The 25,601-nt window shown below is 50.1% G+C and overlaps 9 protein-coding genes across 9 annotated transcripts; 3 read left to right on the forward strand and 6 right to left on the reverse strand.

Annotated features, from left to right (window-relative positions):
* Nucleotides 1-156: 156 nt before the first annotated feature.
* On the reverse strand, nt 157-3,025 carry MGYG_05860 (hypothetical protein; the record flags this gene model as incomplete). Its single annotated transcript, XM_003171265.1, has 4 exons — nt 157-619; nt 686-2,357; nt 2,423-2,595; nt 2,688-3,025. The coding sequence occupies 4 exons, from the start codon at nt 3,023-3,025 to the stop codon at nt 157-159; spliced, it is 2,646 nt and encodes an 881-aa protein (XP_003171313.1).
* A 565-nt stretch (nt 3,026-3,590) lies between these two features.
* On the reverse strand, nt 3,591-5,596 carry MGYG_05861 (hypothetical protein; the record flags this gene model as incomplete). The annotated part of the gene is made up of 2 exons (XM_003171266.1): nt 3,591-5,424; nt 5,481-5,596. The coding sequence occupies 2 exons, from the start codon at nt 5,594-5,596 to the stop codon at nt 3,591-3,593; spliced, it is 1,950 nt and encodes a 649-aa protein (XP_003171314.1).
* A 927-nt stretch (nt 5,597-6,523) lies between these two features.
* Nucleotides 6,524-7,967, reverse strand: MGYG_05862 (hypothetical protein; the record flags this gene model as incomplete). Its single annotated transcript, XM_003171267.1, has 2 exons — nt 6,524-7,763; nt 7,885-7,967. 2 exons carry the CDS (start codon nt 7,965-7,967, stop codon nt 6,524-6,526), a joined length of 1,323 nt encoding a protein of 440 aa, XP_003171315.1.
* A 1,575-nt stretch (nt 7,968-9,542) lies between these two features.
* Nucleotides 9,543-11,251, reverse strand: MGYG_05863 (hypothetical protein; the record flags this gene model as incomplete). Its single annotated transcript, XM_003171268.1, has 3 exons — nt 9,543-9,631; nt 9,690-10,870; nt 10,941-11,251. 3 exons carry the CDS (start codon nt 11,249-11,251, stop codon nt 9,543-9,545), a joined length of 1,581 nt encoding a protein of 526 aa, XP_003171316.1.
* An 896-nt stretch (nt 11,252-12,147) lies between these two features.
* MGYG_05864 (hypothetical protein) lies at nt 12,148-13,607 on the reverse strand (the record flags this gene model as incomplete). The annotated part of the gene is made up of 3 exons (XM_003171269.1): nt 12,148-12,221; nt 12,368-12,579; nt 12,667-13,607. The coding sequence occupies 3 exons, from the start codon at nt 13,605-13,607 to the stop codon at nt 12,148-12,150; spliced, it is 1,227 nt and encodes a 408-aa protein (XP_003171317.1).
* A 988-nt stretch (nt 13,608-14,595) lies between these two features.
* MGYG_05865 (coatomer subunit alpha) lies at nt 14,596-18,663 on the forward strand (the record flags this gene model as incomplete). The annotated part of the gene is made up of 8 exons (XM_003171270.1): nt 14,596-14,628; nt 14,706-14,755; nt 14,822-15,144; nt 15,200-15,538; nt 15,591-16,557; nt 16,609-17,204; nt 17,262-18,352; nt 18,409-18,663. 8 exons carry the CDS (start codon nt 14,596-14,598, stop codon nt 18,661-18,663), a joined length of 3,654 nt encoding a protein of 1,217 aa, XP_003171318.1.
* Nucleotides 18,664-19,236: 573 nt separating this feature from the next.
* MGYG_05866 (FAD-linked sulfhydryl oxidase ALR) lies at nt 19,237-19,958 on the reverse strand (the record flags this gene model as incomplete). Its single annotated transcript, XM_003171271.1, has 2 exons — nt 19,237-19,756; nt 19,822-19,958. The coding sequence occupies 2 exons, from the start codon at nt 19,956-19,958 to the stop codon at nt 19,237-19,239; spliced, it is 657 nt and encodes a 218-aa protein (XP_003171319.1).
* A 581-nt stretch (nt 19,959-20,539) lies between these two features.
* Nucleotides 20,540-21,736, forward strand: MGYG_05867 (hypothetical protein; the record flags this gene model as incomplete). Its single annotated transcript, XM_003171272.1, has 2 exons — nt 20,540-20,773; nt 20,867-21,736. 2 exons carry the CDS (start codon nt 20,540-20,542, stop codon nt 21,734-21,736), a joined length of 1,104 nt encoding a protein of 367 aa, XP_003171320.1.
* A 1,032-nt stretch (nt 21,737-22,768) lies between these two features.
* Nucleotides 22,769-25,401, forward strand: MGYG_05868 (hypothetical protein; the record flags this gene model as incomplete). Its single annotated transcript, XM_003171273.1, has 7 exons — nt 22,769-22,845; nt 22,908-22,928; nt 22,982-23,113; nt 23,181-23,818; nt 23,884-24,452; nt 24,518-24,879; nt 24,939-25,401. 7 exons carry the CDS (start codon nt 22,769-22,771, stop codon nt 25,399-25,401), a joined length of 2,262 nt encoding a protein of 753 aa, XP_003171321.1.
* Between the last annotated feature and the right edge of the window lie 200 nt (nt 25,402-25,601).

Consider the following 25,601-nt stretch of genomic DNA (forward strand, 5'->3'; position numbering starts at 1 on the left):
TCGACTTATGTTGTTCCAATTTGAATTGGCGTACAAGCCGTTATCTCAGATAACTAGGATAGTTTTAACGAAGGATATGAATGCAATATAAAAAAGAAAAAAACCATGTATTTCGGGATTGGCTACTCAACTCTGTTTATCACTTCGCATTGATACTCAAGAACGACGACGTCCGTGGTGCTTGTGGTGACGACGGCGCCTTTCATCGTCGTCATCATCATCATCGTCGTCGTCGTCGTCGTCGCTATTTTGCTTCTTATATCGTCTCTCGTATCTATCATCACGATCGTGGTCTCTCTCTCGGCTGCTACGGCGGCGTTCGTCTGTTCCATAATGGGAACTTTCATAGTTTCTCGATCCCCGACCATAATCATCACCTCCGCGGTGGTATCTAGACTCTTCTTCGTGACGGCCAGAAGAATATTCATAGTCCTCTCGGGAAGGCCGGGAATCCCGATCCTCATAGCGACCGGAAGAGTAGTCATGGTCTCGTCGAGAGGATCTGCTCTCTTGGTCCCCATAGCGGCCAGAAGAGCCAGAGTATTCTTGAGACTGGCCGTAATACTCACTAGCCTCCCCTCCAAATCCGCTAGATTGGCCATACCTAGATCCATGGGCCCTAGAAAAATGAATACCAATCAGTGTGGGTGCCCCGAAAGAACGTGGTGGGTATCAATAGAAAAACCTTTGCTCTCTAGACTCCTCTTCTCTGCTATTCCCACCGCCATAGCCAGTATCGCGGCCGTATCTTGTCTCAGACGGCTGATCATACCTGCCAGACTGACCATAGCTAGATTGACGGCCCTCATATCCCCCCTGCTGGTACCCTCCCTGTTGATATCCCCCTTGCTGTTGGTATCCACCTGCTTGCTGGTAGCCTCCAGACTGGTGGTAGCTGGGTTGATCATACTTTTTATGATGGCCACTTTGACTACCATAGTCATGGCGACCATCATCTCTTCTGGAATTATCTTCCTCAAGTGCTTGTCCAAGGGCGCCTGCAAGGCCACCCACCAAACCACCAATCGCACCACCCCCAACAGCTTCTTCCGCAAGCTTGCTTAATTCGTTCGCTTGACGTCCTCGCCCGCTAGAACCATGGCCGTTATTGGACTTTTTGGACAGTTTCAGAGGCTTTCCACTTCCATGGCCACAGTCTTGGACGCCAGGTTTATGATTCTCCCCGTTCCTAACACCCTCTCGGCTTAGTTGCCTTCTGACCCCATCGTCACCCCTTTCTTGCCACCATTCTTCGACTACGCCAAACATCATTCGACGCACATCTGCAGCTCCGTCATCACCGAAATCTCGATGGGCAGGGTGGTGAAAAACGCCAGTAATGATTCTGTTCAATGTGCGATTCACATCGATGTTCTCATCATCCCAGCATTCCATGATCTGAGGGACAACCCATTTAACTACCTGCTGAGCAATCTTACCTGCTGGTTCGTTCAACAGGTTAGAGAAATGATCCTTTGATAGCATAGAGTGAGTTGGATCGGTGGCATCATCGTCGCTGAAGATGTTGAGCTGCTCCTTCTTGCTGCTTTGTATAATTTCAGAAGAGCCAGTTTCCAATTCCGCTTTCACTTGATTGATGATGGGTAAAACGTAAGGGGCAAGGACACTGAACACAAAAACGTTGATTTGCTCTTGAATCTGCTCGATCAATTCCGGAAGAACTGGAATGTTTTCAATCGCCTTGCTGATTGATTTCAAGAGGTTGTCGTGCCATTCTAGAACCGGGTATACCTGCCGGGTAACATCTTGAAGATAGCGAGTCCACTCTTCAGGTTCATGCGGCGAAATATTTTCTTGTTGTGCCTGAGCTTCTGCATTGTTCTGGAATTCGTCCATCTTGCCTGACTCGTTTCCTCCAATGATGCCGGACGGAATTTTAGCTAATAGCTCTTGGAGGAAGCTTTTAGCATTGCCTTGGTTTTGTGTCTCCTCAATAGCACCCTCAAGGCATTGAATCTCGGATTGTGTGGCCTTGTCGGAGAATTCTCCCATGACTGAGTGAAGAAAGTCCACCCCGCCAAAAGTTCCGGTAACAATTGGATAAACCTGGTGCCGACATCCAGGAAGCTGGATCATAGTGTTGCGACCAACGTGGGGAAATACATCTTGCTCACCCATCTCAATAAGACTCAGCTCTGTGTAATTTGAATGAGCCGCGTAGTCCTCCAAACAGTGCAGGCCAGTACCTAGCAGGCGAAGAGCCTCATAGAGATCCGCCTTGTTGCCTGAGCTTGCATGTTCTCTACCCATCTTGATGCAGCCTCCCAAAACTCTCCTAACTAGGTCGGCTGAGGTATCGATTCCAATGTCCTCAGTAGCAATGTAATGTTTAAGGCCTATTAAAAAATCAGTTGACTCCGGCACAGTATGGGAGTAAGAGAAAAATAGTCTTCATTCATACCAGTACGTTCATCAATAGACAGTTCCCGTTGTTTGTCCACGGGCCCTCGAAGACGACGGTCATAACGTCTTGCATCGGCTCCATCAGCATATCCTAGCGGATTGTCAATGTGTTCGGTGGGCTGGTAGCACCCAAGACGGTCAGTGGTAACTTCGAATTCGTCAACACCATATCTGAATAGAAGATCCCGGTCAGTAAAGAGATAGTTAAGGCATAGTTACCCATGTAACCAGGTTGGCAGGAGAAAAGACGATAACAAACGTACCCAAAGGTCAAGAAGCCCAGAATCCAGATAAGGATACGAACAGCCTCGGCACTGACGTGTCTGACAGTACCAACGTCTACGGCCTGGCTGTAGTCTCGAAGCCAGTTGCCGAAGTAGACGTGCATCACATCCATCTTGGAGAACTTTCGGCCACCGGCAGAGCGAGCCATGTAGAGGGTCAACAGGACATCTTCGATATCTCCATGACGAAAGTTGGCACCCTCGATTTTGGAGATGGAGGCAATGTTACCGGCTCCAAACGCGGCTGCTGGGCTGGCGAATACAAGAAAAAGGAGAGCTGTGGTGATAATCAGGGGGGTTAGAGAAGAGGAAGCCATCGGAGCGCCCCCACGGCCGTGCCGGTGTCTCTGTCTGGAGATCTATGAAAAGGTATCACGGTTAGCTACTATCAACTGATTAATACCTTCATAGCGTCAGGATACTGAGGTGTCGGTAGGGCGTCGCTGTAGTTAAAGAAATAGCTGTCAAGCTGGGCAAGCGGGGGAGGGGAGGAAGGTGGGCGAGCAGTTTGAGCCAACCTGGAGAGCGAGCTGACCACCGCCGAACAGTGGATAGTCTTGACTATAACGAGTGTTAAAATAGCTGGTAAGCTGGTGGCTTTTGCAATGGTGGGATATCCTTGCCCCTTGAGGTCTTGTCGAGGAAGTAGAAGCAGAAGAAGAAGCAGAAAGCATTCACTTCTGTTGTTTTGAGGATGCTTTTTGCCCCGCGAAACAAGATGGGGCCCGCGGGCGTTGCCGAGATCACGTTGTTGCGCCCACTGGTTCACCAAGTCAACTGCTACTCAGGGGCGAAGATCGGGATATCAGCATGGATGAAGACAAGGAAGATAGAGGAAGAACTACGAGATACGGCTACGACAAAGATGTAGCGGGATGACTTTCAACGCAGCAGCACGATAAAGGTCGCCTCGAACCCTTTCATGCGCTGCAGATATGCATTGAGCTCGGTATCGTCACTAATAACTACCGGATGCTGCGGCTGCTGGCCCTGGCTACGGCCCGCTGTGTCGATGCCTTCAATTCTCACCACCTCCTGTGCATTCTTGATTCTGGACAGGATCATGCTGCGCAACCCAGCTACGGACGGGACAGTGAGCTTATCAATCCACGGATCAGGGTCTTCGAGACACGGAGGAGACGACTGTGGGTGTATGTGGAAGTACAGGGGCCTTGGGTTCACTGGAGCATGAAGGCTAGGATCAACATAGCTGAGAGCATGTGGGCTGCTGGTGGTGGTGGCGGTGGTGGCAGTGGAAGGTTGATGGGTGGTTGAGTCCGAAGCTAGAGAAGAATGGCCATCTGCGGCAGCCTGAAGCAGAGACGGGTCGACCTGTATATCAGGAACTTCGCCAGGGGGAACGGTGGGTGCACTCGCAAGAGCTTCTGATGCCAGCGTACTGATGCGGTTCGGGATGCAAGTGGCTGTAGGCCTGGAAGATGTTGGTGTTACTAGTTGTTCCTGCCTTGACGGCGCTGGCTTCGGCGTGCTGGCTCCCGGATGAGGCCTCTTTCGAGAGGAATCACGCTTGGTCTGGTCATCCCGTAGTCTCTTCATCACGTCTCGACAGAGGACCTCCACAGCCTTAAGTCTCGTTGCATGTTCAATACCCGTGCTGGGTGAGTTCAGGATATGCTGAAGGAGTTCCGATTCCCTGATCCACTGGTCCTTTAGTTCCATCCACTGCTCGTTCCCAGCTTCAAGCTTGCTGGTAACATGGCTGGCCTTGAGCATCTCGTAGAATGCGTTTCTAACCTGCCTGCTTTCCTCAGGGTTTATCCCCAGTGCGTTTTTGGCTTCTGCAATTGTCATCCGTCGTTCAATGGTACGCATCCGCTTCGTAACGTCGGTGCAAACGACATCAAGGGCCAAAGCCTTTGCATCGAGGAGAACAGGCTCACCCCAAAACACTGTCTGGAGGTGCGTGGATTCGTTGATAAGTCTGTCCTTCGCCATCTGCCATTTTTCAGGCCCGGCAAGGGTTTTCTTGATGAGCCCAGCCTCCTCGCATATCCGCTGGAATGCCTCCCGGACCCCGCGATAACTGTCATTATCCAGGCCCAGATACTTCTTGCTCTGATCTATTGTCGTCTCTGACGGAAAGCGAGGAGGACCAGGAGGGTCTGGTGGTAATCCTGCCCATTCGCGAGTGCGCCGTCGACGTCTCTTGGTAGCCCATCTTTCCTCGCTCTCAGCTTTTAGCTTCTCTAGCCTCTCCTTGCGCCTAGCATTGGTATTCTCTGGTACAATAGAGGCAGTAGGAGATGTAGCATTGGCACCGGCACTAGTACCACCATTTGCACCGTCATCGGCTTCCCTGTCAGCTCGCCCTTGTATCCCCTCGCTCCCTGGAGCTGCTGCTACCCCCTTGGGTGTGTCTCTCTGAATCTCTATCAGTCCTCTCTCCGGCTGCTGCTGAACTTCATTACCAGGCGCAGATAAGGCAGAGCCCGTCACCGAGGAAGTAGCAGCGGTGACGGCGGGTCTCATGCCATTGGGAACCCGTAGTAGCCACCTATACTTTGCCCGTACCCTCATTACTTCGCGCTCCTTGACTTCGTACCCTTCTGCGTTAAGGATACGAATCATATCGCGCTGCGACGTATTGTTCTCCCATAGCTGCTTGATGCGCGCCACAAGTTCTGCCCTTTTATATGCTGGATTCTGCTTTGAAGGGAATCCCCATCGCTTGAACTGGGTTTGGAACGCGCGTTTGCTGCCGGGGCTGTCAGCGTAAATGTACCATCGTAGTTTTACTGCAGTCAGCCTCACCTGGGAGAGAACTGGTGAAATGCCCGCATGTACTCGATGATGTCCTCCAGCGGCTTCTTCTCCTCGATGTACATCCTGTAGCAGACATCCCTCTTGCCCTCCCAATCGTACACCATCGTGGCGACTCGGTCCTCGGTGCGCCCGCCCTGCCACCGTCTTCGTCTCTCTGCCTCCCTGCCTCCCTGCCTTTATGTATTTCGGCCTTTCCAGTCCCTCTGTTGTTCTCTTCCTTGCCTTGTTCCGCCGTATATAAAAGACGCTGCACTTTGTTGAGGTCTCGTCCGCCGTACTTGAAATTTTTGGTCTCTGGCGCTAGCCGTAGTTGGGATTATATAATCTACCACGTGAATTTAGGTAATACTGATGATGTCATCCCGATGCTTAGCTATTTTCTTACTTTCGAGATAAGCGAAAGTAGAAAATATATATAAACAAATAAACAAATAACCAACGTCAACGAGACGAAGACTATGGGAGGAAAAAAGAGAGAAGATGATAAAGAGCCATTCGATTCATTGAAAGGTTTGGGAGAATTGGATGTAAAACGCCAGCAAACCCCGCTATAGATGCTCGTACTTGAGGGAACAAACAGAACACCAACCAACGTTAACGAGACAGGAAGCATAAAGGTAAGCAACAGATGCAGTGGGCAAAGCAAAGCCCCGAATGCTGCTTGGTCTCACTCCCATCATGAGAGACATCAAAGGACAAAGGAAAAAACAAAACAAAGCAAGGGAGAAATAAGCACCTCCTCCGCAGACACTGGTTGGGGATGGAGCTGTGCATTTTGAGCACTGGTGGCTACCAAGCCACCCTAGGGGGGTTGGTTCCATGGGCCAGAAGCAACGCGATTGCAAACAGGCAGGAAAGGACAAAAGGCAGGAAATGAGGCTAAAAAGAGCAAAAAAAAGAAAAATAATATGCTTTCCTTAGACCAAGCCCGTCCGGCAGACCCAGCTTTCAAAGTCATCATCCTTGTAGCAAAAAGGAAGAAAAAGGTCGTTTCAGTGCATTGCGGCGTTTGCATCGGTAAATGCTCTAAGTCAGCCTACTTTCTTCAGCTTTTTCCCTATCTTAAATATCTTTGTGCGTAGCCAGGTGAGGAACATAACCCAGGCGCTCTTTGGGCTCTTTGGTTTCCATGTGATCGTAGTGGTATCATCGGCAAACGAAGAAGCCGAGTTCTTCCTGCGACTGTCCTTCTCACTCAGCTTTGAAGGCCGTCGCAAGGTAAAGTCGGAGATGGACTGTCTCCCGCCCGTGTAGCTGTTATACGAGTTTTCACGCTCCAGCCGGCGGAGACGGCGCTGCTCCTTGTCGAGGGCTTTGGAAACCTGTTCATCACGCTTCCTATTTTTGGCAGCCTCTCGGTCTTCGAAAGCCTGACGAGCAGCCTGCACGGCTATGGCGCGGGCAGCAGGATCTACGGTGCTAGGACGGCGGGATTTCGACCGCAGCCCGAATTCTAGAGAGTTTCTGGAGAGAGGAGCGGTGTCCCGAGGAGATGGGCTGTTGTTGCTGTTGCTGTTGAAGACACGACCGAGAGAGGTAGTGCGAGTTTTTGTCGGAGGGTAAGTGGTGGTCTCACTTTCTATTTGAACCGAAGTCCGAGGTTCGTTGTAGATGCTGGGGGAAGGAGAGCCAGGGAAGAGTTCCTGGCTAGTGGGAACGGGGTCGTCAAAGTCCGTCACGCGTTGTATGCCGTCGAGGTGCGAATCAGTACTGGCAGTGGCGGAGATCTGGTTTGACTGGCCCAGCGGTGGCGTATAAGGGCGGGGAGTCTGGCGCATGGGGTGGACATACTGGCCACCAGGCCGAGGAAGGCTTCCAAACGAGAGCTGAGACGCACCGCTGGTGGAACGGTAATGGCGGGCACCACTGAGAGAGCCAGTGGTGGAGCCATCGTCATTGCCGCGGTCTCTTCCACCGAGACTGTTGTATATTCCCAGGCCGTTGTTCTCGCTGAGGGAGACAGACAGGTCGATGGTAGTGCCGGATCGCTTCCGGTGAGGAATGCCTATCCTGCCGATGGAGGAGGACATGGTCTGAGAGGAAGAGTCTGAGCAGCGAGAGAGCTTGCGAGCGCCGTATCCGTGAGCATACGCCTTGTATTGGGGAAGCTGGGGGAGAGACGAGTCGAGGCGTGTAGAGGATGAAGAAGTTATAACGGCACCGCCGCTGTGCGAGCAGGACGAGGTAGCAGAAGAGACAGCAGCGCCGCCTGGGACGTCGACGTCATCGTGGTCGCAGTCAAACTGCGGCAAGGCGACCGGTTCCTGTGGTCTGATCCAAATAATAAGCTTGAACGTCAGCAAGACAGACTTCGGCAAGTGAAGAGAGAGGAGGCAGTAAATAACAAGAGGGAGAGAGAAAGAAAGAGAGCGAGCCATGGAACGCAACGCACCTTGCCACGACTCCTACAGCGGCCGCCTTCCTGAGCCTTGCCATCATCCGGCTGGAGACGAGAGGCTCGACGGGTTCAGCCATGGGCCGTCGTCTCGTCTCTCGCTCGACTGCGGCTGTCTGGCTGAGCTTTGCTTGACTGCCCTCTGCGAAGGGGGTTTCCGTCAGTGCTAGGTTGCGGCGCCCCCGGACAGCGGCAGTGCGGTCACTCAGCCGGGTCCAGTGGCTATAAGGGGTGTCTATGGTATGAAACAAGCATGTTCAAGTCGTCCTCAGTAGGTATATATATAGATTTATATATCTGTGAGTGGGTGTTGTATGTGTCCGCCCGGCCGTGTTTGTAGCCGTGGGAGTCCGGGGCCAAACAAACGACTAAATATCCCAGCGAAGCGCCGGGCAAAAGTCAAGCCTGGTGCAACGGAGAGAGACCGCCTCTTCGACGGCTTGACGGGCTCTGGCAGGTCACACAAGAGGAGACGAGCGAGAGACGAGAGAGAGACGAAGAGAGGAGGAGGAGGAAGCAGACGAAGAGGAAGAGGAAGAGGAGGAGGAGGAGGAGGAGGAGGAGGAGGAGGAGACAAAAGGCCGGCGTGATCAACTCAACAGAAGATCCATGTCGACTGTTGGATTCTTCGAGATGCCGAGGGCTTGTTTCTCCCTTGGATACTTGTTTAGTTGATAATAATAGTTATTATATACGATACGCATGGACAAGCCTGACTGGTCGGCCAACTAGTCAACTAAGACGAAGACAGAGAAGAAGAGAGAGAAGACTCTCACATGCGCCGGGAAGCGAGTCCTCTTCGTCTTCTCTTTCTCCTCTGCCTGCTTATGCTACGGGGCTGCGCTCTAGCTGCGTTACCTGGTGGCGCTTCTCCTCCTCTCGCCCAGGAATCGCATTTCTGCGCCTTGCATTGCATGCGGAGACCGGCTGGATGAGCCACAGGATGGGCCAGAGGATAAGAGGATGAGAGGAGGATAAGAGAGGACGAGAGGACGAGCGAGACACGACGAAGACTCTTCTTCCCTGCCAACTATAACCATGTATCTCTCCTATCGCTATCGCACAGGGACGGACAGGCCTGTCACTGCCTAAACTCTCTCGCTACTCAAGCATCAAGTCTCGACCAGTGGATGCCGGCGAGGCCAGAGGCGAAGCCGCAGACGACGCAGAGGACGCAGCGGATAGGCCAGACAGCCGGCCAGGGATGCGTCCCACGGACAGGAAGCAGAGCCTGGAACTCCACCGTCGCCACAGTGACAGACGGACAGACAGACAAACAGAGACAGAGACAGGCAGAGATAGACAGACAAACAGACAGGACAGGAAGAGATAGACAGAGATGGGCAGAGAGATGGACAGACAGCCCTATGAAACAGACTGGCGGGTGGGCGGCTTCGAGAATAGCGACTCCTGGCCACTCGCGGTACACCCTCTGGCTGTGTTTGACGTCGCAGAAAAGGGGCTGGCTCTGCATCCCGAAGAAGAAAAGAGAGACAGCGGGCATGAACTACTTATATACTTGACGAACTATATCCTATAACTCCCTATATACAAAGCGGCGGCTTGACGGATGGCGGATCTAGTTACATCTATACCTACCTAGGCATATATTTATTGTTTATATATATCACCTACTAGTCGCTGCACAAGCACGCCTAGAGGGTCACTCGGAAGACGAGCACCTGGGTGTCGACGTTGAAGCCAGACTTGTCGGCGTAGTTGAACTTGCCGAAGTTCAGGTGGCCTGCTAGTCGTTAGTACATATCAGAAGAAGAAGAAGAGAAGAAGAAGGAAATACGCACCGTCCTGGGTGATGTAGTCGTTGTCGCTAAAGGAGATCAAGAAATACTCATTCTTGCCGGTGTCCTGGAACTCCTTCGACGGGTCGACGGGGACAAGAGCAAGACTCTCCCACTTCTCGTTCAGCAGGTGCTCGTCCTGCGCGCCGCCGTTGTGCAGGCGGAACTTGCCCAGCTCGGAGTTGATGTTGTAGTCCACGAACGAGCAGTAGGTCAACGGGGTGATGTCCTCGTCCAGCACGCCCTTGTCCGAGGCGATCGAGCCGTCGGCCTGGTCGTTGCTCTTCGACTTGATGTCCGTCGTCCGGCTTGACTTGGAGATGATGTCTGCGTGGCGGTAGACAGACTCCGTGTACTCGGCAGCCCGCCCGGCGCCGCCGTCTCGAGACAGGATGAGGAAGTCGCCCGTCGGCATGTAGTGAATCTCAGACTGCGAGGCCGCGATGGTCGCCTTGGCCGGGTCTTCCTCGTGAGGGTCGACAAAGGTAGCCAGCGTCACCACGTACTCGTGGGCGTATTTGGGCGTGCTGCCGGAGATGTCGTACTCCAGCATGCGAGCCTGCTTTCTGTACCGCTTCTTCGGGCCGCCGTCGTTGTTCAGCGCAGACTGGATCAGCACATACAACGTCTTGCCGTCGCGCGAGACGGTCATCCCTTCGAAGCCCTGGTTGTTGTTGCGTCCCGTCTCGGGGTCCTCTGGGTTCGTCTGGCGGTCAGGCTCGTAGATCGGAGGCGAGGCGGCGCTGAAGCTGACCTTGCCGTTGCGACGGGGGATATACGCATCTGGAGGCTGGATCGCCTGCAGCATGCGCCCTTCCCGCGAGAACTTGTACACATAGGGGCCATACTCGTCCGAGATCCAGAATGCACCGTCGTTGCCAATCACGATACCCTCGGAGTCCATCGAGATGCGTCGTCCGCCCGTGCCGCTGCCTCCAAATCCATCTCCGGGGTAAGTAGCCACCGGCATTCCGGGGAAGCCTGGGAAGCTGATGTTGCCCGAGAAGTCAGCGTCCAGCCCAGTCATTGGGGTGCCGTCAGGGCCCGTCAGCAGCAGCGTGTCCAGCAGCTTGATCTCAAGGTTGGGGCCGGACGGGTTGGAGACGGTGGCATTGGGTGCCAGCGTCAGTTTCAGGCTGAGCTTCTGGATACGGCTTTGCACGTTCAAGGTGCCCTGGGTGTTCCTACAGCCCTCGTTAGTCAATATACATACAGCCTTAGAACGTCGCCAGAAGACCAGTCTTGTTGACGTACCAGCCGCGGTCAGGGACAGCCCAGGCAATACCCTCATAGGTACCATCTGAGTTCTTCTTCCACGATGTCTGCTCAATCGCGATGGAGCTGCCAAAGCCTCCAAGGGTATCTCCGTACTTGTCAACAGCGTTGGATGGGACAGTGCCATATCCAACGAGGCCGTTGTACTGGTATGTGTGTGTACCGCACTTAGTCTGCTTCACAATGGGTAAAGCTGTCTCCGTGCGAGGGCCCTTCTTGGGCAGGCCATTGACCGTAGTCGCCAAAAGGCCAGAGACAGCGCACAGCGTATATATCAAAGACGACACCATGATGAACACGACACGACTTGTTAATTGAATCGGTTTGGTTTCCTCCCTCCATCCAGGTTGAGTGCTGCAGACGAGCCCATCGTTATATATACCTCACCGGCCGCCTCCCTTCCATCTATCTGCCTTTAGAATGGATAGCAAGCAAGCGAGCTCTCAAGCTCCCGTCCACCAATAACGCGGTCAATCTCTCTAGCTATCCTCTTCTCGGCCCTGATGATCATCGTCGGCCCTTTTGCTGCCTGCGGGCTCTGCCTCTTCGCACAGTGGCAAGGCTCCCCACCGCCGGCGGCAGCGCAAGGGCCAGACAAGCATTCCCGCCCTCGAGTTAGCGAGTCAGCGGCCGAAGCTGGGACCCGACTTTTGTTTCCCACGAGGCGTTTTTATATGTCGACAGTGAGCAAGGTGCCTTGGTGCATGTCGTGCCATGTCTGGCCAGCGCCATTGGGCCAGCGAAAGGATCGTAGTTAACCCTAGCGAAAAAGAAAAGAAACGAAACGAAAGGAAGCCCTTGCTGGAGCCCGTGGGGAAAGATCGGAAAGCGAGATCGATGCCTTTGTTCAACTACCTAGCCAGTGTACATGTATGAATTATGCTTCTCTGTCAATAATTTCGGGGTGCTTCTCAACATGTGCATATTAACTGACTACCTAACTGGGGGTAGCTAACTGCCTAGGTACCTAAGTAGCTGGGTAACTAAATACTTCGTACGTAGGTAACGACCTAGTTAAACAAACTAGAAGAACAAGTGATTTTTTGGCAGTAACTATCCGGGGGTTTTTTCTTGGCTAGTGGTGGCAGCTAGATAACTGCCAAAGTCGACTGTGCGATTGAACCATGGACAGGGGGCATCATTCATACATCATATACTATCAAGCATATACTTAACCCTGGATTAACTACTCCCACGTCGTTGGAACCTGCGGAAACTGCTTTGCGCTGAGTCCAAGATCTTCGAAAACCTTATCACTCTCTGTGTTTTGGTCAGTATAGTTAAGTGTATAGTTAGCATGCTTTCCAAGTATATATCATAATAATATATAAAAAAACACTTTCAGGGGAGCAAGGTTGAGCACGCCGTTGTCAAATCCCTGTCCTAGAGAGTGAGGGTAAGCTTACCATTTAACGACCCAGCCCGTATTTCATTCTCAAGCTCAAGGTGCTCGAGTTCCTCACCCGCATCCTCCTGTTCTAGAGCCTTCCCCTCGGTCATACCTCCCTTGCCCAGGTGGCCTTGCGCTTCGCCTAGCATCATAAATTGTGCATTGGGATAGTCAATAAATTTTGGCTCAAGAGGAACCCAGCGGAGATCGCGGAAGTCATCCATCACACTGCGGGAGAAACAATCCAAGAAAAACGAAACGTCAGATGGTTATGTCTAAGCAATAAGCAGCGAGGAAACATGGTCGTGGACTGACCTCTGTGGATAGTCTGGTGCTTTTGGTAGCCTTGCACTAGAGGGGCCAGGATACTTGGGATTCTTCGAGGCCACAATGAAAGAACCTTTCTCCCGTAGACCAAAATCTTTCTGAACTTGGGATAGCTCTTTTGGTATAGTCAAGATGTACGCCAAGTGTGAAGTCCTTGGGGTAGAGGTAAGCGCATAAACCCCTTCGGCTAACGGGGTAGCTGTGGGTGAAAATTGCGTGCCCCTCGTCTTGGTCTCATACTCTTCACCCAAGAACGATTCCTTCAGAGTCTTCAAGTCGGTCCCTGCTTTCTCAACAAACCCCATGTACTTCTCGTGGCTCGATGTGGGGACTGTTTTCTTAGGCAGCAAGAGAAGTCGACAGTTGTTTCCACCCCCAGCGAGCCCGGCGCTTAGCTTAGCTCCAAGCGGTTGTGGACGCAGGACTATAAAGGTGCGGGCGACTTCGTCAAGGCCTGTTGGTTCTTCAACGCCAACTTTACCCCGGAAAAAGAAATAGATGATCCCCTCCTCCATAATGTTGGATGGTATACCCGCATCTCGGGAGCTTTCTTCTGACTTTGTGACTGGGGTTTCCTTTGGTTCTTTCTTAGAGGGAACATCAGAGGGCTTCACCTCGCTTGATTGTTCAGCTTCCTCGTCTTTCACATATGCATAATGAGCCTGTGGCTTCCTAGCCTCCCGTTTTTCTTGCTCACTGTGGGATGTAGTATCTCTCGCGGGCTCCTCTTTTATTACTGCGTCATCTGCGGATTTCTGAGCGTCATCTTTCGTATGCTTCTCTCGCTTCGGTTCCGGAACGTCTTTCTTAGATGTAGCCTTGCGTTTCTGGCCTGCTTCGACTGATTTCCTCCTGCCCTGCTGTGCATTTTCGTGCAGAGCTTCATTTGCCTTGGCCGCTGCATGTCGGGTAGACATACGAGTTGCCATCGTGTATGAATTTAGCGCGCTATATGGCAATTAATTGGGCATAATAGACTAGGATTTGAAGGTATTTGGGTGTCGTTGAACCACTTTGGCTGTTTGAAGCGGTTTAATGGACGTCAAGCTGCTACATCCAGCTTGACGTCATACCCATCCCATCCACCCTGCAGTACACCTGCCCAGGCCCCCGGGGCCCGATATGTATCACGTGCTTGCGGTCAGTAAGGTTGTGTTGACTGTCAATGGTTACTTTGGAGCAAACCAAAAGGCCTGTCAATACTGGGATGTCCCATCTGTAGGTCCCGGATAACTTTGGTACAGAGTGTTATCGGCCCCAGGGGTCTTGTATGCAGAAAGTCTCTGTTAGCGTTGGGGAAACGAGGGTTCAAGACCTTCAATGGGTTGTATCTAACATGGTGACACAAACATCTAGCACTTCTAAGGGCTTTATATATCCGGAGTTAGTTAGTTATAGCTTGTGGCTATAGATCAAGCATAGTCAAACGGTGTGATTTTGATTGGCTTGGTTAAATGCGCAGGCAGACAACAGGAGAGGGCGAGGACTTGAAACATTGCCCAGTTAACCAGCCCATACGGATATTCAAAACAGAGTACTCCAGAAGTCATAAAAAGCTTTAGATCCAGCGCCTAAAAGTAATCTCAAGTTGTTGAATGAGGGCAACTTCTGGATGTTGGTGAAAAGGAGGCTCGGCAACCAATAGGAGCCCGGGGGCCCACTCGCTTGTGATTATATAAGCACAGTTAATCCGTAACCACAAAGAGTCCACGTACGGAAGAACGACGTAAAGCAACGAACGGCAAAAGGCAAGCTTGTCATCTACTACAACTACAACTACAACAACAACAAGCCTTGCCTGTCATTCCTGCTGTTACGACCTGGATATCGATGCTCCGAATTAACTGAGCATTCCCTATTCTGGTCGGCGCCTAGAGTTTCTCCCTTTCTGGCCCAGGCCAACTCCCCGTGATAACAATGCAGTCCACCTCTCCAAACGTGCTCACAAAGGTACTTCCTCAATGCCCTCGACTTTGGCCCGTTTTCTCTATTTATCTCATATTGATTCTTATTGTTTATTGCCGCAGTTCGAGTCGAAGTCATCTAGAGCAAAGGGCCTTGCCTTTCACCCAAAAAGGTCAGCACGAAGATAACTACCAGCCCACCATACCAAGTGTGAGCTCCTTATGTTAACTGACTTGAGAAGACCATGGCTCTTGGTTGCCCTTCACTCGTCGACTATCCAATTGTGGGATTACCGCATGGGAACATTGATTGACCGGTTTGAAGAACACGATGGCCCCGTTCGAGGTGTCGATTTCCACAAAACCCAGCCCTTGTTCGTCTCTGCAGGTGATGATTATAAGATTAAGGTCTGGTCATTGCAGAGCAGGAGGTGCTTGTTTACTCTCAATGGCCATCTAGACTATGTTCGAACGGTCTTCTTCCATCACGAGCTTCCATGGATCATCTCCAGTTCGGATGATCAGACCATTCGTATTTGGAACTGGCAAAACCGGTCTTTAAGTACGCCCGCCTTTTAATCGCTTTTGAAAAGGATATTACTGATATGAATGCACAGTTTGTACCATGACCGGACACAATCACTATACTATGTGTGCACAGTTCCATCCAAAAGATGATCTCGTCGTCTCCGCCTCCCTGGATCAGACAGTGCGTGTCTGGGATATCTCTGGGCTTCGTAAGAAACATTCTGCTCCGTCCAGTACGATGGCATTCGAAGAGCAAATGGCTCGTTCGAACCCAGCTCAAGCAGACATGTTCGGGAACACCGATGCAGTCGTCAAGTTTGTTTTGGAGGGTCACGACCGTGGTGTGAATTGGGTTGCATTCCATCCTACTCTGCCCCTGATTGTTTCTGCTGGCGATGATCGCCTTATTAAACTGTGGAGGATGAGTGGTATGTTTCGGGTTCTATCTCGCCATAGGAAAGTTTTACTAACCTGCTATAGAAACGAAGGCATGGGAAGTAGATACATGCCGTGGCCATTTCCAGAACGCTTCTGCCTGTATTTTCCACCCGCACCAGGATTTGATTCTCTCCGCCGGTGAAGATAAAACTATCCGAGTCTGGGACTTAAATAAGAGAACTGCAGTTCAGTCATTCAAGCGGGATGCAGACCGCTTCTGGATGATTGCGGCTCACCCAGAGATTAATTTGTTTGCTGCAGGACATGACACCGGTGTCATGGTTTTCAAGCTTGAGCGGGAGCGTCCAGCCTCTGCTTTATACCAGAATCAAGTTTTCTACATAACTAAGGACAAGCTCCTCCGTTCTTATGACTTTACGAAAAACGCCGAGTCCCCGGCCATGCTGTCTCTCAAGAAGCTTGGAAGCCCCTGGGTACCCGCTAGAACTTTATCGTACAACCCAGCTGAACGTGCCATATTGGTTACCTCTCCTACCGATAACGGCACTTACGAACTGATTCACATCCCACGGGACTCCACTGGTGCAGTAGAACCAACTGATGTGAAGCGCGGACATGGAAATTCTGCAGTTTTCGTTGCCCGCAACAGATTTGCCATCTTCACTCAGTCCACACAACAAATAGATATCAAGGATCTAAGCAACTCCACCACCAAAACGATAAAGGCTCCTCATGGCACTACCGACATCCACTTCGGCGGAACTAGCTGCCTCCTGCTTCTTACACCAACTTCTGTGGTTCTCCTTGATATCCAACAGAAGAAACAGCTCGCAGAATTGAGCGTCAGCGGTGTGAAGTATGTAGTGTGGTCAAATGATGGGCTCTACGTTGCTCTATTAAGCAAGCACAATGTCACAATTGCCACAAAAACCTTGGAGCATGTCAGCACCCTCCATGAAACTATTCGAATCAAGAGTGCTTGCTGGGATGATAGTGGTGTGCTTCTCTATTCTACTCTTAATCACGTCAAGTATTCCCTTCTCAACGGGTAAGTTCTCAAATCATGCACAACTTTTCATATCATACTAATTTTTTCTAGTGACAATGGTATTGTTTGCACTTTAGACCAGACTCTATATCTAGTTCGCGTTAAAGCTAGAAAGGTATACTGCCTGGACAGGACTGCGAAACCAACTGTTCTCGCAATCGATCCAACTGAGTATCGTTTCAAACTTTCCTTGGTGAAAAGGAATTACGAGGAGATGCTTCAAATCATCAAGACATCCAGTCTTGTTGGGCAAAGTATAATCTCGTATCTACAAAAGAAAGGATACCCTGAGATTGCTCTTCAATTTGTTCAAGACCCTCAGACTAGATTTGAACTTGCTTTAGAGTGCGGCAACATCGACGTTGCAATCGAAATGGCCAAAACCCTTGACCGCCCCAAGCTCTGGGCTCGACTCGGGACTGAAGCCCTAGCACATGGTAACAATCAAACGGTGGAAATGACCTACCAGAGGCAACGGAATTTTGATAAATTGTCATTCCTCTACCTCGCCACAGGCGATCAGGAGAAGCTCTCTCGTATGGCAAAGATCGCCCAGCACCGAGGTGATTTCACTTCGCAGTTCCAAAACGCCCTTTATCTCGACGATGTTGAAGCTAGGATACAGTTGTTCAAGGAAATTGATCTTTGTAAGTTTTCCATTTATGTGATCACAGAGCCTCTGTATTAACCCTGGCATTACGTAGTGCCATTGGCGTACCTCACCGCCAAAAGCCATGGATTTGTGGAAGAGGCCCAGTCTATCCTTGAAATTAGTGGGCTTTCTGAGGACCAAATAAGTCTTCCTACTCTAGGCGAACCAAAACCAGCTCCTAATGTCGTGGTCCAGACATTTAAATCCAACTGGCCTGTAAAGGCTCCTTCTCATTCATCCTTTGAGAAGGCCCTCCTGGGTGAAGTTGGGGGAGCTGATGATGAAGGCACCAACGGCCTTGACGACCTAGATGGCGAACGCGAGCTTGGCGGCGCCGAGGCTGGGCTAGGCGATGAGCAAGAGGAGGAGGATGTTGCTGGGTGGGACATGGGAGATGATATCCAAATTGAAGAGGAGACCGACCTTCTTGGCACCGAAAACGTGGAAAGTGGTCCGTCCAGCAGTGAAGCTGAATTATGGTCTCGCAATTCACCGCTTGCAGCCGACCATGTTGCAGCCGGCTCATTCGAGTCAGCAATGCAGCTCTTAAATCGTCAAGTTGGCGCCGTGAACTTTGAGCCTTTGAAATCACGTTTCCTTGAGGTCTACCAAGCCTCCAAAACTTACCTCCCAGCAACGCCTGCTCTTCCCCCGATAATAAACTATGTTCGCCGTACCGTTGATGAAACTGACCCCCGCCGGCTACTTCCAATTATCCCCCGAAGTCTAGAGACCATTGCCAGTGTCGATTTGCAGGAGGGTTATGCTGCCATGCGATCGAACAAGCTTCAAGATGGAATCATAATTTTCCAGCGTATACTACATTCCCTTCTCGTCAACACTGTCTCATCAGAGGCGCATGTTGCTGAGGCTAAGAAAATCATCTCCACGGCGAGGGAGTATATACTGGCCATGTCGATGGAGCTCGAACGACGAGCCTTACCAACTGATACACCTGAAAATCTTAAGAGAAGCCTCGAGCTGTCTGCCTACTTTACCATTCCAAAGCTTGAAGTTGCTCACCGACAGCTGGCGCTCATGGCAGCAATGAAATTTGCTTATACCAACCAAAATTTCTCCTCTGCCCTCAGTTTCGCCAACAGGATGATTGCAAACGGTGGTTCAGCCAAGCTCCTTGATCAGGTAAGTCTATCCTTTTATTGCTCGCGTCATCTTACTTTTTACTTACTGTCAAACAGGCAAAGAAGATAAAGGCTCAGTGTGAACGAAACCCACAAGATGCTATTGAGATTGAATTTGACCAATTTGCGGAATTTGACATTTGCGCTGCCTCGCATACTCCGATCTATAGTGGCTCTCCGAGCGTGTCATGCCCCTACACTGGAACCAAGTATCATGAACAGTACAAGGGTTCCGTTTGCACAATTTGTCAAGTTTCGGCGGTTGGTGCTCCTGCAAGTGGGTTGCGATTATACGTTCCAGGACAGCACTAGATTACTTTCTCTGCTTCTGTCTTATTCCATGATTGACTGATTTTATGATGGGAGGGGGATTGCCATGACTTTTTTATACGTTCTCCAGCCAATGCTTAATATACCAGAGCTAGCTGGGCAAAATTTGATAAAGTTTTGTTCACTTCCTCCTGCACTTAATTTCAGGTATCTACCTTTTTTCGAAGGCGAACCTAGTTATATGAAGTTCAAGATATAGATGTTTAATACGCACGCGTTGTGATGACCTGGTTGTTTTTGCATATCCTGGCAGGCATTGCTAATTATTCAACCGCAAATCTGGGGAAGATCCCCCGATATGTAGTCTGTAACTTGAACTACTAAACGGAGCTGGGGGCAGGACGTAAATAATGCTTGTATGGGTATAAAAGTAGGAGATTTTGCTAAATATAACACTATGGTACATCTTTACAGTCAACAGTAACATAAACCATGCCTCTATCGCCTCCTGTATCCGGTGTCAGCGTAAATGATGCCAACATTGTAAATAATATTTGCACAAACCAACCAGCGATCTCGAAGCGCTATACAAGACTACAGCCACAGTAGATAGGATCAATCGCATCTCCCATCCTTCCACCCGGTTCTCCATCTCTCTTCCCACTTGGAGCAATCGAACTCCTTCTTCCCTAACTTCCGATTTACCTCATTGTGAGCAAGACACATCCAGTTACCGAAATCCGCACGTCCACTGAGCTTAGGCTTATTAGCACCGCTTGGATGATTCATCCAGGTCCGCAGGTCATCGGCGCATACCCAGCATGGGTATAACTTTGAAAATAAGGTCATAAATTGGCCCATTTCGTTTTGCTGCTGGGGTGATGCAGTGGTAGGGTATGTTGCGGCCATGGTATGTAAGAGGGTCCAAGTACTTCGGCCTAACGCCTCAACATCTGCCGGGCAATCGCTGGGTATTTCGGATGTAGAATCTGTGTTTGATGTACTGGGGAGGGCTGCGGATGCTGCACTTGCTATTGAGGAGGAATTGGGGGAAGGTGATGATGTATTGGATGGAGCACCGGCTTTCATCTTCGTCAACGCCCGCCAGTCTGCGATGGAGGTGCAGGTTCGGCAGCTATCCCAGCGACATAGAGCGTCAGTTATATTCCTCCAATTCTGGATAGATAGACCAATACTCACGGCTTGCCATCCTTATCCAGTACAATGCCTTTTGACAGCTTCTGGGTTTTTTCTTCATCGTTCTTCTCTTTGGGTACGCTGGTGGACGTATTTCGCTGGTTAATAGCATTCAATTGTTCCTTGAGTATGTCCGCCATGATTAAAGGTATAACAAGGAAAGGTGGAAGGCCAATAATTTTGTCTTTATACCTGCTCTTCTATGCGTCTAGTGTAGCTCTTGACGCCCTCGTCCGTCCTATAACTACCCAGACTGTTAGGCCATGAGTGTATTTTTAAGCAGCACAATTTGTTATCGCCGTTCTTATCGCCGTCTAAATAGTTAACTTAAATAGTTACCTAGTTTCCAAGGTTTAAAATCACCAATCAATCACCAATCAGCTACCTACAAAGCGTCTATTCATTTTGCTACAACCTACCTTTATATCCAATTTAGTGGATGTCGCTTGTCCTTGAAGGTCCCTCTTTTTCGTGTCTATCATCTTGTGCCAAGCTTGTTGTTGCGACCCACGGCCAGCTACCTAAGTTGTTGTCAACTAGCCAGTTATTTAACTAACTAACCACTACTCCGTAGGTCGCGTCGCAGTTTTTCTGCTACTCACCACAATCATACCGCGGGCTTTGGATTCGGTGATACTCTAGTCAATTATTTAATCCCTGCGGAGCTAGAGAGGCGAATTCAATAGCACGCAGTCTACGCCCGATTTTTCTGCCTTCTAGAATGTCAGACTCTGAATCAGAGACGCGATCCACGTCTGGCTTCCGAAGCGCGAAAGATATAGAGCAAGGGCTGAGGGATACCGTTGCAAACATATACAGATCCGGAAATCTCGATGAGTTGACAGTGAAACGTGTGCGGCTGGCAACAGAGCAAAGTCTGGGATTAGAGCAAGGCTTTCTCAAAGCCCATGAAGAATGGAAACGGAAAAGCGATGAGATAATAAAGGATGAAGTGGTATGTACGCGCCCATCTTATTTGACTTGAGGGAATTTCACCTGTGGTTTTGTGTCTGAGTGTCCAAATGTTAAGATTACTATGGGAGTCTAGGAAATACAGGAAAATCCACCACCAAAGCCTGCCGCAGCGCCCAAAAAGCCTCAATTGAAGAAGCGGGCCTCCCCAAAAACACAAAAGGCTTCAACGCCTGCCAAGAAACGGAAGAAGGCACCTACAGTACCATCAGAGGAAGAGAATGATAGCATATCTTCTGAGATGGATAGTGACCCAGAGCCAGTGAGCAAGAAGAAATCAAAAGCGCCACCGGTGAAAGGGTCTAGAAGCAAAAAGGCTGCCAAAGCCATCACCGATTCAGAGGAAGACAATTCGGTTCATAGTGTTGATGATAACGACGGAACATCCGAACCAGGAGCGGCAACTAAGGCAGCCAAAGTTGCGGATGCAGAAGGGGCTTCGGAGAGCGAAATGTCAGTGCTCATTGACGAAGAGCCCAAACCCAAACCCAAGAGAAAAAAACCCGCCGGCCCAACCGTTGCGCAGGGTAAAGGCAAGAAGCTCACGTCAGAGAAGAAACGGAAGGAAGCTGTCCCGGAAGATCCAGACCAGGCGGAAATAAAACGACTGCAAGGCTGGCTAGTCAAATGTGGAATACGGAAAGTATGGGGCCGTGAGCTCATGGGATGCAGTACTCCAAAGGAGAAGATCCGGCATTTAAAGTCCATGCTCAAGGATGCTGGTATGGATGGGAGATATTCGATCGAAAAGGCTAATCGAATCCGCGAAGACAGAGAGCTCAAAGCTGACCTGGAGGCTGCTCAAGAAGGCGCGAAGATATGGGGAGCTAATGTCGACGAGGAAGGGGAGTCTTCCAAGGCTGGCCGTTCAAGTCGACGGATTGCGAAGAGCTTCAAGCAGTTGGACTTTCTTGGGCAAGATGACCAGGACTCAGAGTCTGATTGATACCTTTACCTGTACAGTATAGTATCTGATATGCCCGTCTTAACGAAGCCATGATGCCATATATGCAGCTGTAGGAAGCAGCTTAGTAGATATTATACACGATGGGTCATCGATGGCGTGTCTATCCATGGATGTCCTCATTTCGATGACCCTCCGCCGCTCATTCGCTGCGCAACAAGGCTGAATACGGCAACTGACGATATAAAGAGTACGAGGTTATAGAACTGCCCTGCTGTTAGTATAATAATATCTCGAGTGTCCGTGAACGTGAACAGGCGTCTGTCTTACAGCATTCCTGGAGTACTCATTTTCTTCAGCTTCCGTCCGCGCCTCGACAAAGAGCCTTCGAAGGTTAGGGAGGTTGGCCTACTACCGCGTTAGAACAAGCATTCCAGGCACTCGTTAAGGCAGGGTTTGAACCATAACAGCCAGCCCTATCGTCTCCAGGAAAGATGAGGAAGAGAAGTCCTGAGGATCTTTGCTCTAGCCGTTGCTTCGAAGCTGTTGGCAATTTGTTGTTATGGGCTAATTCCTTGATCACGTGATAGGCTTCCGGGCCAGAGCAGAGATCGAAAATAGGCGTAGGAATAGAAATACTGGACAATATACAAAAAGACACTGTATACCTACTATGGTATATGTGAAGGAGTACGAGTATACGAGCTATTGAGGCAGTTAGCTCCTAATTTGTGGCCAGTTCGTTCATATACTTATGGAGTACACTCCTCTGCTAGCTAGTTAACTAGTCCAGCCTGGGCACAAAGGGGAGCGAGTGTTCTGGCTAACTACAGTGACCTAACTACTGGAGCATCGAAAGGCCATCAATTTGGCGAACAACCAACCTTCGCTCTCTCATCTAGCAGAAGAGCATCTTTCCTCCTGTCACAACATACCCGTACTGTCCATCGGCGGTCTTCCGAATACCAGGACAGAGCCAGCTCAACCGCTATCCCATCGCCGGCCAGCTGAAGCCCCTCCACCACCAAAAGCCACCTGGTATAACTACAGCGTTACTGATGCCTGCTCGCGGCCATGGCTGTTAATAGGATAAGGGGGGCCTTTACGGCTCCACGGAAGGGCGAGACGTTCGAGCTGAGAGCTGGATTAGTGTATGGTGATATGGAATCCCCCGAAAGACACCGAGTTCTACTTGCTGACTTGGTAATTACAGATCGCAATATGCATACGAGAGGTATTCTGGCCGTTGCAGCAATTGATGGCGGAGCCGTGCTTACTCCTCTCTAGGAAGGAATCGATTCAGAAGACGATTATGGCCATGACCCTGGGCAAAGACGTCTCCTCGCTTTTCCCCGATGTCCTCAAAAATATAGCCACCGCGGATCTTGACCAGAAGAAGCTCGTCTACCTCTATCTGATGTAAGGGCGCCTTTTGCCCATCCCTGGGAATACTAGCGGTTACGATTTTATTTAACTAATGGTACAGGAACTATGCCAAATCGCACCCTGACCTTTGCATTCTCGCCGTCAATACCTTCGTTCAAGATACAGAGGATCCAAATCCTTTGATTCGAGCCCTCGCCATACGGACGATGGGCTGCATCAGAGTGGAGAAAATTGTAGATTATATGGAAGAACCACTGCGCAAAACATTGCGAGATGAGTCTCCTTATGTTCGAAAGACCGCTGCCATATGCGTTGCGAAGCTATTTGATCTCAATCCCGCCCTCTGCCTCGAGAACGGTTTCCTTGAAGCACTCCAAGAAATGATCGGTGATCCGAACCCGATGGTAGTTGCAAATTCGGTGACTGCCCTTGCTGAGATCAGCGAAACGGCACCGGAAACCAAGGCTCTGCAGATTACCCCAAACACACTCCGGAAGATGCTCATGGCCCTGAATGAGTGTACTGAATGGGGCCGAGTCTCAGTTCTCACCAATCTTGCCAATTATACCCCGAAGGACCAAAAGGAATCTGAGAACATATGCGAACGAGTTGTACCTCAATTCCAACATATAAATGCCAGTGTTGTCCTCGCAGCGGTCAAAGTTGTCTTTTTACACATGAAGTACATAAACCCCGATATTGCCAAATCTTATCTCAAGAAAATGGCACCTCCCCTAGGTATGTACAAAAACCGCTTATAATGTGGAGTGAGTGTCGAGGACCTGTTTACTCACATAATTTAGTTACACTTGTGTCGTCTGCCCCAGAAGTCCAGTACGTTGCGCTGAGGAATATCGACCTTCTCTTACAGAGCCAACCAAATATCCTAGACAAAGAGCTTAGGGTATTCTTTTGCAAATATAACGACCCACCCTACCTTAAGTTTCAAAAACTCGAAATCATGGTTCGAATTGCGAACGACAGAAACGTGGACCAGCTTTTAGCCGAGCTCAAGGAGTATGCTCTAGACGTTGATATGGACTTTGTTCGTCGTGCAGTCAGAGCAATTGGACAAACGGCCATCAAAATTGAACTAACTGCAGAGAAATGTGTGGCTACCCTCCTAGATTTAATTAACACCAAGGTTAATTACGTGGTCCAGGAGGCCATTGTAGTGATCAAAGATATATTCCGAAAATATCCCGGATATGAAGGAATTATCCCTACACTTTGCCAGTGTATCGATGAGCTTGACGAGCCAGATGCCAGGGGTGCGTTGATATGGATTGTGGGAGAGTATGCGGAAAAAATTAGCAACGCTGGTGATATCCTGGCTAGCTTTGTGGATGGCTTTAACGAAGAGTTCACCCAGGTAATATGCTGGACGACCCCTTTCTAAGTATGTTAGTATTTTATCACTGCTAATTATTTATACAGACACAGTTGCAGATCTTGACGGCAGTGGTCAAATTGTTCCTTAAGCGTCCAGACAAGGCCCAAGGTTTGGTACAGAAGGTTTTGAAGGCAGCAACAGAAGAGAACGACAACCCAGATATCCGAGATCGAGCATATGTTTATTGGCGACTTCTTTCGAACACTAATGATCCAAATGCTCCCAAGAATGTGGTCCTTTCCGAGAAGCCCCCAATTGTTACCACCATCCACTCTCTTCCTCCCAACCTTCTCGAACAACTTCTCGGCGAGCTATCCACGCTAGCTTCAGTCTACCACAAGCCCCCGGAGCAGTTTGTCGGACAGGGCAAATATGGCGCAGATGCTGTTCAGAAAGCGGCTATTGAGTATGATGACTCTTACCTGCTCCTTCACACTGGTCAACTTCGCTAACATAACCGCCTAGGGAACAACTTCAAAATGCCCGAGAGAACCCTCTGGCAGCAGCGGCGGCGGCGGCAGCAGTCTCTGGCACTGCACCTCCTCAGATGCAGAATAATATTGAGAATCTACTAGACATTGATTTTGACGGAACGGCTCCTGCGTCTGCTCAGGGAGAACCACCTGCTGGCATGTCCGGCCTGGAAGGGCTAGCTGGTACACCAATGAGGGTCGCATCGCCGACAAATGCAGGCCCTCCGCAGTCAAGTAATAACTTAGAGGATCTCATGGGAGTTTTCGGGAGCAACCCGTCGCCTTCTAACTCAGGCGAAACGAACTCTGGAAGCGGAAACATGGGCGGGAATGATTTGATGAACGGCCTCGCAGGACTTGACCTTTCTGGATCCACAGCTTCTCCTGCACCCGCTTCGACGCAAAGTCAAGGCGTACAGAAGAAAAGCAATTCTGAGCTTTTGGACTTATTTTGATTGATTACGGACACTAGACGAAAACATGACGTTTCTTTCCCCCCTGATTATATTATCGTCACCATGGCGTGCATCGAAAAGTTGATACCAGCATTACCGGATAATCCAGGATGTATATAATCACGACAGCGGCCAATATCATCGTGATTTGTTCACCGTGTATGCTTTATGTAGCTCCCTGCACTGTAAATATGGAATAT

The sequence above is a fragment of the Nannizzia gypsea genome, genomic scaffold, assembly GCF_000150975.2.
Source record: "Nannizzia gypsea CBS 118893 supercont1.5 genomic scaffold, whole genome shotgun sequence".
Classification (NCBI taxonomy): domain Eukaryota; kingdom Fungi; phylum Ascomycota; class Eurotiomycetes; order Onygenales; family Arthrodermataceae; genus Nannizzia; species Nannizzia gypsea.